The 14187-nt window shown below is 34.6% G+C and overlaps 1 protein-coding gene across 1 annotated transcript in view; it reads left to right on the forward strand.

Annotated features, from left to right (window-relative positions):
• ITGB6 (integrin subunit beta 6) overlaps positions 1-14187 on the forward strand; it is a 193136-nt gene that overhangs the window by 111161 nt on the left and 67788 nt on the right. The window contains exons 6-9 of the mRNA XM_051986289.1: positions 3022-3226; positions 4240-4486; positions 12767-12932; positions 13510-13671. Of these exons, the coding sequence (XP_051842249.1) occupies positions 3022-3226; positions 4240-4486; positions 12767-12932; positions 13510-13671 (780 nt within the window). The remainder of the gene's footprint in view (positions 1-3021; positions 3227-4239; positions 4487-12766; positions 12933-13509; positions 13672-14187) is intronic.

Here is a 14187-nt window from a genome sequence, read left to right on the forward strand (position 1 = left end):
AATAAAGCTACATTTAGTGGCAACTCAGGTATAGAAACAAACTAGAGATTTGGTTTTAAATAATGGGTTGACTCATTATTTATATAACATCAAGGATTACTTCTCTTTTCTTCAATTTCTTCATCTTTGAAATGGTAATAGTAATATCTATATCACCTACTGGTGAGAAATCAACAAAGTAATCTAAGTAAGTAATCAAAGACTTTATAGAGCTATATGGGATATGAGAGTGTGTTCAAAATTTTAAGTTTTAAGAATTTAAGCCTGCATCACAACTTTTCAGACACACTGTATATGTATCAGCACTTTTCAGTAAATAAAGTGTTAGAGAGTCCACAAAAAAGTCATAGGCTTTGATCAGATATATAATATTGCAATGGTAATACTAGCATGGCTTAGGAAAATGTTTCATATTTACTTTCTAAAATCCAGTGTATAATGCTAAATATTATTATTCCTGTATTGCCAAATTATGATAAGGAAATGATTAATGAGATAAAGCACTCCTCCAGATGTACCAGAAGGGATTGTTTTTAATATTTCCATTTCTATATACTGGATTATATAAAGTGATTAAGTGTTTACTCACAGAATCTATTGTTCAAAGATCTGTATCTTTGGAAAGGGAGCATACTACAAAGGTACTTGTATTCCAATCAAGAAAGAGCTTTAAAAAAAAACCCAAATGACAGTTTTAATTCTAATTTATAAAGAGCTGTTAGATATGCAATACAGCAATAGCCAAAGTCATATCACCTCAAACATCCAATATTTCTTAGGATGTCTTAGGAGTCAACATGTCTTAGCAGTAGTAATCTCACAGAAAGCAACATAAATTGAAATGGTGAACTCCTATGCAAAAAATTCAGAAAGATCCTGATTATTTCTATTTATTCCAACAAAGCGAGTCATTCTTCCCTTCAGGTACTCCTAGGTCACTAATCGTATTTGCTCATAGGGCAGAAGTTCATCTGTCAGATCAAAGTGAGAAACCCTGTAATCAGGGACTCACAGAATTCCCAGGGTGGTAATACACACACACACACACACACACACACACACACACACACACTGACCCTGACCACAGATGATACCTGATACAATGCTTCCAATCCGCAAGTATGTCTAGACTTAGGACCACAGGAGTTTTATTTCCATCTACTTTCAGACTTAACCATAAAAACATGATCCCCACTGAACCTAATAAGTTCTTCTTCAGCGAGTTAATTTCCAAAAGAAGTAGTTTTATCCTACCCTGCCTCCTCATATATTCCAATTCTACTTTTGCTACATGAGTTGGAAAAAAAGGTATATTTGATACAGTTTTTTACTTATTTGTACTTATAGCAAAATCCTATATCCTTGTATATTTGTATGCATACAAATTCATATACATGTATATATGTATATATAACTACATACCTTTATTACATGCTAAGCACTGAAAACAGAAAGAAAAAAAGGACAGCCTTCAGGGAGACTACACTTTCTCAGAGTAGACAGCATATATACAAGGAGTAGGGTGGCTAAGTAGCACACTGAATAGAGTGCCAGGCCTGGAGTTAGGAAGACTCCTCTTCCTGAAATCAAATCTGGGCTCAGATACTTACTAGTTGTGTGGCACTAGGCAAGTCATTTTATCCTGTTTGTTTCAGTTTCCTCATTTATAACATGAACTGAGAAGGGAATGGCAAACCACATCAGTCTCTTTGCCAAGAAAATCCCAAATTGGATCACAAAAAGACTAACAACTAAAATGACTCAATAACAATGAATACAAAGTAGCATATATCATTCTAACATAGATAATAGATCAATATAGATACAAAATTTTTAAAATGACATTTGATTGAAAATAGCTCATTTGGGCAGTATTTATCCTACAACTATGAAAAAAATTCTGAGACTAAAAAGCTTACTTTTGAAACATTTTTAAAATACTGTTTTTAGTGGCTAGCCTACCATGACAAACCAGTGATTTTACTGACAGGTGATGGTTAGCATAAAAAAAAATTAGTGATTTTTAAAACTACTAATGTAGATATGGCATATGGCAGCCTCATAGCTCCAATGCAGATGTGATCCATCCTTCCAGTAAGCTGCCTTCTTCATAGACTGTGAATGAATAAACACTAATCCTTCTCATTTCATTGACATTTCAGGACTTGTAAATCCAGTAACTGGTAGTCACATTTGGCACTTGCTAGAATGCATAAACTGAATTCTATTCTGCGATATAATACACCCAAATAACTAACTTTCACAGCTAGAGAAAAATTATATCGAGAGCTTAGAAACATCTAATTGTCAAGAAGGGAAACCACTGCAACAAACAAAAGGGAATTGTCTTATACTCATTTGTATCCTAAATGGGTACCCATGTTCCCAATTGTTAACCATGGAAAAAAAATCTGAAATATACTAAATAGAAAATATTTAAAGACCTAGTAAATGGTTTAAAGTCCAGGAGAGAAGCCAACAGTGCTATAAAATAATAACATAATGTCATAATACACCTAACAGTAAATAGTCCTTGATATTGTATCAAGTCCTCGAAGCTATATGCTGAGAAGACATAGTTCCTACCTCTGGACAGTTTATAGTTTAGAAACTATAAACAGTTTAATTTACAGAAAATGGGTGATTTTATTGTACCTGAAATATATATATAGTCGAATATTATATTAATTAATTAATAATTTAAAATGTATTATCTTAAATAACAATTTAAGTCTGCAGAAAATTCAGTATCTAACTATTGAAAAGATGCTTAAGAAGAGGAAGCAATTGAAAAAATGGTACATGAAACCACAATGCTGAAATTAAAATGGAATCTTTTCTTATTTTTTCAAGATTTCTGCCAGCCTCTAATTTGAACTAATTGAACAATAAATGAAGTAGATGTGAGAATATTTTGATCGTTGAATGGAAAGGGAAAGATGAATATGACATGTTGCACAGATATCCCCCATTATATTATAATTAAAAAATCATCAGTCTTGATTTTCTTTTCTTTTCTAGGACTTTACCCATCCCTCTGGAATTGGTGAAAGGTGTGATACCCCAGAGAATCTTTTGGCTAAAGGATGTTTGCTGCATGCCATTGAAAATCCTACTTCCACAATAGAAATACTTAGAAATAAGCCGCTGAGTATAGGAAGTCAGAAAAACAATTCGGATATCATACAAATTTCACCCCAAAAATTAGTTCTAAAATTGCGACCAGGTATGTTATAGCACCTTATTAATATGATATCATAGTGTGATAATTTCTTATTTCCACTGATACATGGGACAAAGTTTCCAGTGTCACCTATGCAGGCTGCATGTGTTTAGGCTTATATAACATTAATTAGAAGTATAAATCAGAAATGATTCCTTTTTGTATAAATGAAGATTAGTCAATAATGATATCTTTACTTATGTGGGATACTTATGCTCCTAGCATAGAATTGAATTTTTTTTTGCCAAATAACAACTCTGCTCTTGTCCTGGAGAGAGAGAGAAAAAGACAGAGAGAGAGAGAGACAGAGAGAGAGAGAGAGAGAGAGAGAGAGAGAGAGAGAGAGAGAGAGAGAGGCAGAGAGACAGACAGAGACAGAGACAGAGACAGAGAGAGAGAGACAGAGAGAGAGAGAGACAGAGAGACAGAGAGAGAGAGAGAGAGGGGGGGGGCAGAGAGAGAGAGACAGAGACAGAGACAGAGAGACAGAGAGAGACAGAGAGAGAGGCAGAGAGACAGAGACAGAGACAGAGAGACACAGAGAGAGAGACAGAGACAGAGAGAGAAAGAGAGAGACAGAGACAGAGAGACAGAGAAAGAGAGAGAGAGAGAGAGAGAGAGAGAGAGAGAGAGAGAGAGAGAGAGAGAGAAGGGGGGGGTGCAAATAAATGCCTTTGAGATTTGTTTCACATTTCTTTGAGCACTTGAATGCAGCTCCAGTTTGCCATTTGGCTTGCTTTACCTCTTTGAAACTACAGAAATAAGATTATCTTAAATCTAAATGGATGCTGGTTTTCCCAAGATGTTATAAAATATCCTGGGTTACATATCCTTTAGTGGCTCTATACATAACTGGTAAGAATTTGCATAGAAATATCAGCTTATGATGTCCTGGCACTGTTTATACCAGCCATTCCTTTAGGAATATCTTTCTGAAATGACAACACACAGATCTAGTGATTGATCTGATACAAAACCTAATGTGTTCATTTTTTCCCCTGCTGTGGTTTAACAAGGTAATGAGAAAACATTACAAGTCCATGTTCGCCAGACTGAGGATTATCCAGTAGATTTGTATTACCTCATGGATCTCTCAGCTTCTATGGAAGATGACCTCAATACAATAAAGGAGTTGGGCTCCACATTATCCAAAGAGATGTCTAAATTAACAAGCAACTTCAAATTGGGCTTTGGTTCCTTTGTAGAAAAACCAGTTTCTCCTTTTATAAAGACAACACCTGAAGAAATAGTGAATCCTTGCAGGTAAGTGTGAGAGCTCTCACATCTCTATTATGGATACTGATTTTCTGTGGAAGGAGTTACCCTTCTGAGTTCCTGCTGCCAGCCACTCTCTGGAGCTCTGGCATTCATCTACTGTTCAGTAGGCTTGCTACAAATGTGAGGTCATTTTGATGACATTTTGCTAGTCACATGAAGCTGGGAACTCAGAAGCTCCAGAATTTGAAAAGGCCCTTTGTATGTATTTGAGTGTGGCAAACTTGGCTCTATTTTTTGGAGACAGGGATATATTGGGCCCTCAATATAAGTTTCACTGGACTGTGATGGCTCCTAGAGATGCCTTTTCTCACAATGACCACCACTCACTGAGGTTACTTGATAAACAACCCACACCCAACTAATACTATCCTGCTCAGCCACCTTCATTACTGCCAAAAGTCTTTTTTTTCCCTTTGCTTTCTGTGGCTCATTTAGGGAAATGAAGATTTCTCTTAATTATCTTCTATAGTCCATTTATACCCCAATAACTTTCCGTAGGAAAGTGATTTCTCTGAGTCTGTTATATCATAATATAATCATCAGTTTAAAACATGGATTATGCACACCTCTATCAAGAGGGAGTAATTACATTGCTTGTGAAATATAAGACATACTTTTTAATTTAATGTAATTCAAATTATCCATTTTAAAATGTTAATTTCCTTGAAATGCAGAAAAGCATTGAGTATTTATAAAGACATTTCCCAAGCTTGTATTAGCATTTGACATACATTTTTATACATCAAAGTTACTCGCATATATGAAAGAGAAACTTTATGTGATATCTAAAACTCTTGGAGGATACTTTGACACTTTAATAGGTATGTGACATCATTCATCTAACATGCTGGAAGCTCTCCTCTGATTTTTTTTAATATCTCAAGGGTATTCCTCTTTTGTCTCTCATTTTCCTGATATAACCTCCCCCATCTTCTTTTCTAGTCATACTTTTCCATAAATAAAGTCTTTTCTATAACTCCTACCTGTAAGTCGCCTATAATTACCTGCTAAGGCCAATGTATATCTAAGATGCATTTCTCCATGTCTCTATAGTGTTCCATTATTCCCAGACATATAGCATCACTAGGAAGTAAAAAAGAAAAACAAGTTTTAAAATACTGTTTTCAAAACAGTTGAGTTGTTTTTCAACTGGAGCCTGGCCAAATAAGGTTTTTGAGGTCTTACATAATGCAGTTTTGTTGCTGGTGAGTGACTGGCATAGTCTCAGGATTAGGTAAAAACAAATTTCTAGGAGTGCACCAATTTCTTAGTATTCTGACTCACAAGGGAAACTTCATAAATGAACTTCCACATTTCCAATAACTTAGAACAAAACTATTTATTAAACTTCTAGTACAGATAATAGCATGAGTCTAAATAGCTTTTAGTTTTTATGTATATTTCCTTTTCCTGCCACAAACTACCAAGGGCAGTCCTAGACAGAGTCTAATGAGTTACTTCTGCCCCAAGGGGATATATTTGAATGAGTTCAAACTGGAGGTAAATTGTAATGTCATAAAGTTCATTATAATGGGTATGATGCTTTACTAGAGAACACAATTAAACTAATAAGCTCAATTGTTGTAATATATCTGCTAGCAAAGAATCTTGAATGTATAATGCATACTCATGAACCATAAAATTCAATAAAAACAACTTGACTGATAAGAGATTAAAAGAATATGATTTCTCAAATTAAAAAAAGGATATTGCCTGAGACCAACTACTTTTTCCCTAAAGCTTTAATGGCAGCTAGTTTTCTAAGTCAGGAAGGCATTTTCTAAGGAGCAGTAAGAGTTTCCATGAAATCTCTCATATAATTCTAGGCTTTTTAGGCTTTAAGGGGATAATCCTGTCACTCTATTTCCCCATCTCTAACTATTGAATTCTTCCCCATCCTTTTAGGTCTTATTAAGTGCTATCTCCAATATGAAGCTTTCCCTGATTCTTCCAGACATCTCTAAAATTTTTTTTCTTTAGCATATTGTTTATAAGGCCTCCTATACATTTGTTAATTCTATTTTATACTGAAGTTACTTGTATCAAAGGTTTTTCTCATCCATGATATCTAAAACGCTTGGAGGATAGGCACTTTGCAGAGAAGTTTTAATTTGATGTTTTTTCATTTGATTCTCTCTCTCTCTCTCTTTCTCTCTCTCCCTCTCTCTCTCTTTATATATATATATATATATATATACATATATATATATGGAGAGAGCGAGAGCATATATACATATATATAATACACACACACACACACACACACACACACACACACACACTCTATGTACAAAAGTATAGAGATCTTGTTCATTTTATATAAACACGGGCAAGTTATATACCAACCTGGTGGGCAAAGTGAAAAGTAGATGACAACAAAAATTAGCAAAAGATGGATTTGGAACTATTTGCATGGCTAGGCTTAAAGAGAAGTCATTAATGGCTTGATGACAATTTGGAGGGAATGCACTAATGGAGAATCCATGGACTTGCTTTTGGTCCTTTGCCACTCAACATTTTTTATGACTGCCTGTTGTGTTCTTGTTGTTCAACATGTCTGTGATACTATCTAGGGTTTTCTTGGCAAAAATATTGGAATGGTTTGTCATTTTCTTCTCCAGTTCATTTTATAGATGAGGAAATTAAGGCAAACAAGGTAAACAGGGTTAAGTGATTTGCCCAGGGTCACACAAGCTACTAAGTATTTGAAGCTGGATTTAAACTCAGGTCTTTCTGGCTTCGGGGGCAGTATTCTATCTACTGTCTTACTTCTTGTCCCAAAATCTATGGTTCTACCTCTGAAGTCAGGCCCATTCAATTTTTAGATCTTGTTTAGTCATTTCAGGGGTACCTGACTTTTTGTGACTTCATTTGGGTTCATTTGCTTGTTTTTTGGCAAAGATACTGAAATGATTTGTCATTTCCTTTTCTAGTTCATTTTATAGATAAGGAAACGGAAGCAAACAGAATTAAGTTACTTGCTAAAATCGCACAACTAGTAAATGTCTGAGGTCAGATTTGAACTTAGGAAGTTGAGTCTTTCTGATTCCAGGCTAGGTGTTCTATCCACTGCACCATCTAACTGTCCCACCTGACATGTCAACCTTTAGTAAATATTTACTTATTGACTGATTTATCAATGATTTGGATAAAGGCAAAGATGACATGTTTGTAAATCTGCAAATAACATGAAAGTGGGAATGGGGAAGAAGGAGAGGGTGAGGTAGAAATAGCTGACACACTGGATGACAGAGTCCAGATCCAAAAATACATGGACAGGTTAGAATCAAACAAGCTGAACAATAACTTTTTTGGGGAAAAAAATGGTTTTGGACTAGATTTGCAATTCCATTGATGAAAGGAATGTCTATAAGGAAATACTTTCTACCAATTAATGCAGATAGGTAACTAACTGCTCCGTAGCCTACACTCTTAAAGTGCTTCCTCAAGTATTAATAAGCTGTGACTTGTAAGACAACCTATATGTTAGAAATGGGACTTATGTCCGGGCAACAAAGAAATAAAACTTCAGAAACATATATAATTTAATGAAAGTAAATGTAAAGTTCTACATTTGGGTTCAAAAACTCAGCTTTATCAGCACAGAATGATGAGAATGTCTTCATTAAGTTCCTTGAGATTTTGAGATTTTCCTAATTTGCAAGATCCAAGTAAAGCAATTATATAACCTCAGGCCCCAAATTGCTAATACTACGCCAGATGAAATTAAAAGAGAACATGGTGATAGTGTACTAGGCAAACCACACATGGAATATTATATTTGGTTTAGGACTATGTATTTAAAGAAAGCACTTTTAGATTAAAGAGAATATAAGAAATATATGACAAGTAGGTGATGGCCATAGTGTTAAATTTTGCCAAAGGGGGCAAGATAATTGCTACCACTTACTTTTGAAAATTATCCTCTTCATATGGAAATAATAGAAGTGCACATACATATTTAGATGTTCTTGATTCCACACAGTTAGTGATACACACAAGGATATACATTCAACATCTGGCTAGTCCTAATAAAATAAGATATTGTTGCCTTTGGCTCTCTGATGTGATTCCCAGTGAGGTGGGGGCACATTTCCTGGGGAATGCCCCTCATCAATATATGTGTATGTGAACAGAGGTAGTCTAATTATAGCTATCATTTTATTCTATTTTCTCAGATTTTAAATCATTAAAAAAAAAAGCCCTCTACTTTGGACTTTCTGGTGTTTTAATTGATGAGATGAGATATTTCTCAACCCCTTGGTTCTGTATCTTTGCTTTAAGAAAGACTTTCAATCTTTTAATTGCTCCTGACCTAGCTTATGGAACAGTTTCTTGGTATGTAACCTACATCTGTATGGTCTTGGCAAAATTTTCTACATTATATAGGAAGCTACTTTAAGTAGAATTTTACAAATGCATGAATATATTTGTTTTACTGAAGTTGGGAATCTTATATGAGGATAGAGAGGCATATATATATATATATTTCTATAAGGTTTTTCTTAAATTGCAGGGTAAAATAGAGTGTTTATAGAAGTGAGCGATTTATAGGAATTGTAAAGGGTGTTTCTTGAACAGAGGGCTCACTCATAATTACAGGTGTATTATTCAAAACTTTCATGACGTTGGGATGACTTAACAGTAATCTTTTGAATTTTAGTCTTCCTGATACAGAAAAGTATTTGTTGAAAATGTACTCTGAAGATAATTTTATGAATGATTAACCTGGAAAAGAGAAGATAAATGGGGGACTTGATGGTGGTCTATGCATACTTGAATGACTATTATGTGGAAAAGAGATGAACAATATTCTAGTTGGTCTCAACTGGCAGTACTAGGAAGGATGACTTTAAGTTGCAAAGAGGTAGCTTTAGATTTCATATAAGGAAAATCTTGTCTTTAGAAAGAGTGGGTTTTTCCTCACTGGAATTCTTCAGGCAAAAACTGGAAGAACTACTTATTGGAGATAATGGAGAAAGGATGCTTCACTGGGATTGTACTAGCTGGCCTCTGGAGTTCCTTCCAACTCTTAGAATTTGTGGACCTCTATGGAGGATATACTGAAAGATATAGATAGGTATCACTTAGAACGAGCAGACATAATTAAGTTTTATTCTACACTGGTAGAGGAGGTACCCATGCCAAAAGGATCATGGATCCACTAAAGCCTTGAAGTATATTGGCACAGAAAAATAAAATATAGCTTTAGGGGCTCTCTTCAAATAAAGTAGCTTTTATACATATGTTAATATAATACAAAATTCTGATGGAGTTGCAAATATAAACATAAAGATTATGTCTGAATATCTAGAGAACAGGATATGGAATCAGGAAATCCTGGGTTTGAATCTTATCAGAGTCACTTATTGACTTTATAAACCTTGGCAAGTCATTTAACTTTTTTTTGCTGCATGGAAATTATTTCACAGGATTTTTGTAAGTTTAGAATGAGATCACACAATAAAGCATTTCACAAACCTAAAAGTATACTATAAAAGTAAATTATTATCTTAAAAATCAAGCCATAAATTAGGAAGACATTTGCTTACCTAAGGTATTTTCTGTGTAATGATGAATGCCCTAAAGAGAGTTCACAGGACTAGATCAAACTGCTTACTTTCTTTGGAAGAGGAGAGGGAAGAGGGGGAGAAAATTTTGGAACTCAAAATCTAGTAAAAATGATTGCTAAAATTTTTCTTGTCATTTTTCAGGGGTAGGTGGGAATTATGTATATATATATATATATATATATACATATATACACATATATACACATATAAACGTATATGTGTATGTAATATATGTAAATGTACACGTGTGTGTATATTGTGTGTGTGTGTGTGTGTGTGTAAAATCTCAGGCAGATGTTGCAGGTGGATAGTGAGTTGGGTCCAGAATTGTGTTAGAGGAGAACAGACTGAATTATATTTGGGAAAATGACACTGCTACAAAAACTGAATTCTTTATCCCTAGTATTCTTCCAGCAATACTATTTAACTATGAATCTATCACTGCAGAAGAAATCTAGTTGCAGATAGTAAAAAGTTAATGAAAGATTCATGACAGGAATAAAAAAATAGTGTAGAAGAAAATTTTAAAGACATATATGACTGGAAGAGAAAGTGAACCAGTCAAACAAAAAGAATGACAAACAAATGATCTATAATCCAAATGCTACTTTGGAACCATTTAAATATTCAGAAAACCAGAGGGAAGTTTCCAAGACATTTCATGAATCTTCCATTGAGGGTTTGCCAAAAGCCTCATATATGAGGTAGGTAACTTAGAGAAAGAGTTGGACTTGAAGTCAGGAAGACTTAAATTCAAATTCAGCTCTCAGATACTAACTGTGTGACTTTAGTCAAATCACTCAATCCTGTTTGCCTCTTTATTTCTTTACCTGTAAAATGAACTGGAGGAAAAAAAATAGCAAATCCTTCCAGTATCTTTGCCAAGAAAACTCCAAATGAGGTCATAGAGACATGACTGGAAATAAAAAATACTCTCATAAATTACTTTGTATGTATTTTTCTTAAATACATTCATGCTCTCCCCCTCTCTCATAGAATAGAAACTCCTTGAGGGCAGAGACTATTTCATCTCTGTCTTTATCTCTCCAGGAACCAGCATAATCACTGGCGTTTGCCAGGGGCTTAATAAATGCTTGTTGAATGAATGAATGAATAAACAAAATGTTGAGATTGATGCAATCTTAGGGCAGTCACCCACACACTAACTTGTTTGTGCTCCTGTTCTGCTTTGTGCTTAAATCCAAGCCCTAAATACCTCTCACCCTAAACATTACAATGGACTCCTTGCTGACTTCATTGCCTTCAACCTTTGCTCTCTTGAATTCTCCTCCTAGTCAGTTGTCATCTATTTCAACAATCATCTTGTTCATTTCCTTCTCTTTCTTTTCTTTTCTTCTCAGAAGCTTAGAGTTGTTTGTTAAACCAAGTTTACCCTTTTCATAATGCTCCATTGTTGTGATATCTGGGCCACTTGCCAGTGGCTGCTGGAAGTCTAACTCAGACCTGTAGACTGGATCTCTTCATGTGATAGGATGATGATGATGATACAAGGAGACTGAGAGGCAGTTGCTATTCTCTGATCTCTCCATTGAGAGGCAGTTGTGTTCTCTGACCTCTCTCCTCTTCCCTCCGCCTCCAATTTATTTCATTCCCAGTCCACAAGGAACTGTGGTTGTAAAGGTTTCTTTGCAACTCCTTTAAGTGTTCACAGCTGTGGATGCTCTTGGAGAATTGACCAGCCCCTTCATTTAAGCATGGTCCTTAACATTGTATTTTCTATCACCTAAGATTTCTTGTTTCCTTTTCCACTACCTAATTGTTCTCAAAATAATTCACATTTCAATAGTTCTTTAAAGTTTACATAGTATTATTATCTTTATTTTATAGTGAGGATAGAGAGGCACAAAGAAATTAAAATGGCTTGGTCAGGGTCACATTGGTAGAGAGTCTGTCAGACAAAACCCAAACCCTTGCTCCTTCTCTACTACATCTCACTCTTTCTACCCCCTACTCTGTATCCTATGACTATCTTTTGTTTTTAATTCAGTGATTCTTGTAGATATCCCCCATAATAAAATTTGTCCCTCTCCATTTCCAATATACTGCACATACTATTCCTTTTTCAGAATGCCTTCATCTACCTTGTTGTAACCAGACCAGATGCTGAACAAAATATACTTTTCACATGAAAACTTGTCAGATTAACTGTAACGGGCTCCAATGATTCTCTATTAACTTTGTTCTTCTCTATCTCTGTAGCATTCTAATGAATTGGGTAAAGTTTTACATGTCATTTGGGAACAATACTGTATAATTTGATTTCTGTTTGTTCTTTCTTCCTTTGTAAATTGTAAGATTTCATGTGCCACCTAAAAAGTCTCAGTTTAGTAAGGACCCAGTGAAAGTTATTAATGTGGTAAGAAGTTGCAAAAAATAATTTTCACTCTTACAATTTATTTTGTTGGCTTTATAAGCTGATATTACATTGAGGGTTCAAACAATAAAGTGTAAACAGTATGGCATAAGATGAAAAAGTATGAAAGAGTTGAAATCTACATTGTTAAGGAACATCTATGTTAATGACATCAAATCACTTAGAACTCTTAATCACAAAATCAGTTATGTCTGATAATCAAACATTTCTTAAGGTATTTTTAAGGAAGTTATTCCTAATAAATAATTTATATTTTGATAGATTTTATTATAGATGTTTTTGCATTTTCTTTTGTAGTAGTGTTCCTCATTTTTGCTTACCTACCTTTGGATTTAAACACATTCTACCACTGACAAGTGATGCAGAAAAGTTCAATGAAATTGTGAAGAAACAGAAAATTTCAGCAAATATTGACACTCCAGAGGGGGGATTTGATGCAATTATGCAAGCTGCTGTTTGTAAGGTAGGATGCCATACTGGATAGTGCTGTTATGATTTCCTCCCAAAATGAAGCTTACACTCTAGAGTGCTTTTTAAAAAAAGCTAATTCTATTGATTTTTCATCAAAAAAGGAAAAAAAATGGGTTAAATGTACAAAGCACAAAGAAAGTGATGGTAATTTCTTTAAAATGCAAATACATGCTAGAGAAGATTTTTTGCAGTATATTTAACGTAATTTTTCATATTGCAAGACTGTAAGATTTTTGGTACGGTAATGTTGGAGGAGGGTTGTTGGAGAAGATGAAAGATAAACTATAAATATTATTTTAAAAAATAATCTGCTGCATAAATAACCAGAGCAACCCAAACCACATCGTCTCTTAAAAAAAAAATCTTGAAAAATTTTTGAGCAGGGAAATGTTTCACAATCTTCTGTCTTTCTTATATGGCTTTATACTTAGGAGATAGCTGAATGGAAAAAAAAAATGAAGCAGCTGTAAAGACTTGTCAATTGTCAGCGCTTCTAAGTATAGCTGATCAACATTCAACAGATGCCTGTTTGAATCAAACATACCCTGAAATTCTCAATCTAATTATAGGAACAAATTGGGTGGAGAAATGATTCCCTCCATCTTCTTGTGTTTGTGAGTGATGCGGATTCTCATTTTGGAATGGATAGTAAATTGGCTGGAATCGTGATTCCCAATGATGGAGTTTGCCACTTGGACAGCAAGAATGAGTACTCCATGTCAACTGTCCTGGTAACATATTATGTGTTTCATATTAATTTAAGTCTTAAATATACTAGAGAGGATTAAGTGTGAGAAATTACAATTAAGGGCAGCTAGAGTCAGGACCTGAGTTCAAATTTGACTTTAGACACTTGATACTTACTAGCTATGTGACCCTAGGCAAGTTACTTAACCTCAATTGCCTAGTGGGAAAAAAAAAAAGAAATCAGTCAAACACGTTTTCAATACATTTATAATTTGTTCAGTTCAATCTAGCAAACCTTTAAGTATCTACTCTGATCTACTAAGGCAAAATAGTCACAGGGTGGGAAAAATAAAAACTAGCCAGTGTTCACCCTCAAAAAATGTATACTCTAGTGGGATATTGGAACTTTTTTCCTCCATATTTTTGTAAATGATCTGCAAGAGTTTCATGTGGTAGTCAGTTGGCAAGAATCCTTTCTGAACTTATGGAAGCTGGTTTTTGGATGTAAGAATCAGTTTTTAGTGCTACTTGGAAAGCCTTTAGTAGTTTACAGACATAGT

Source organism: Antechinus flavipes, chromosome 3 (assembly GCF_016432865.1).
Source record: "Antechinus flavipes isolate AdamAnt ecotype Samford, QLD, Australia chromosome 3, AdamAnt_v2, whole genome shotgun sequence".
Lineage (NCBI taxonomy): Eukaryota > Metazoa > Chordata > Mammalia > Dasyuromorphia > Dasyuridae > Antechinus > Antechinus flavipes.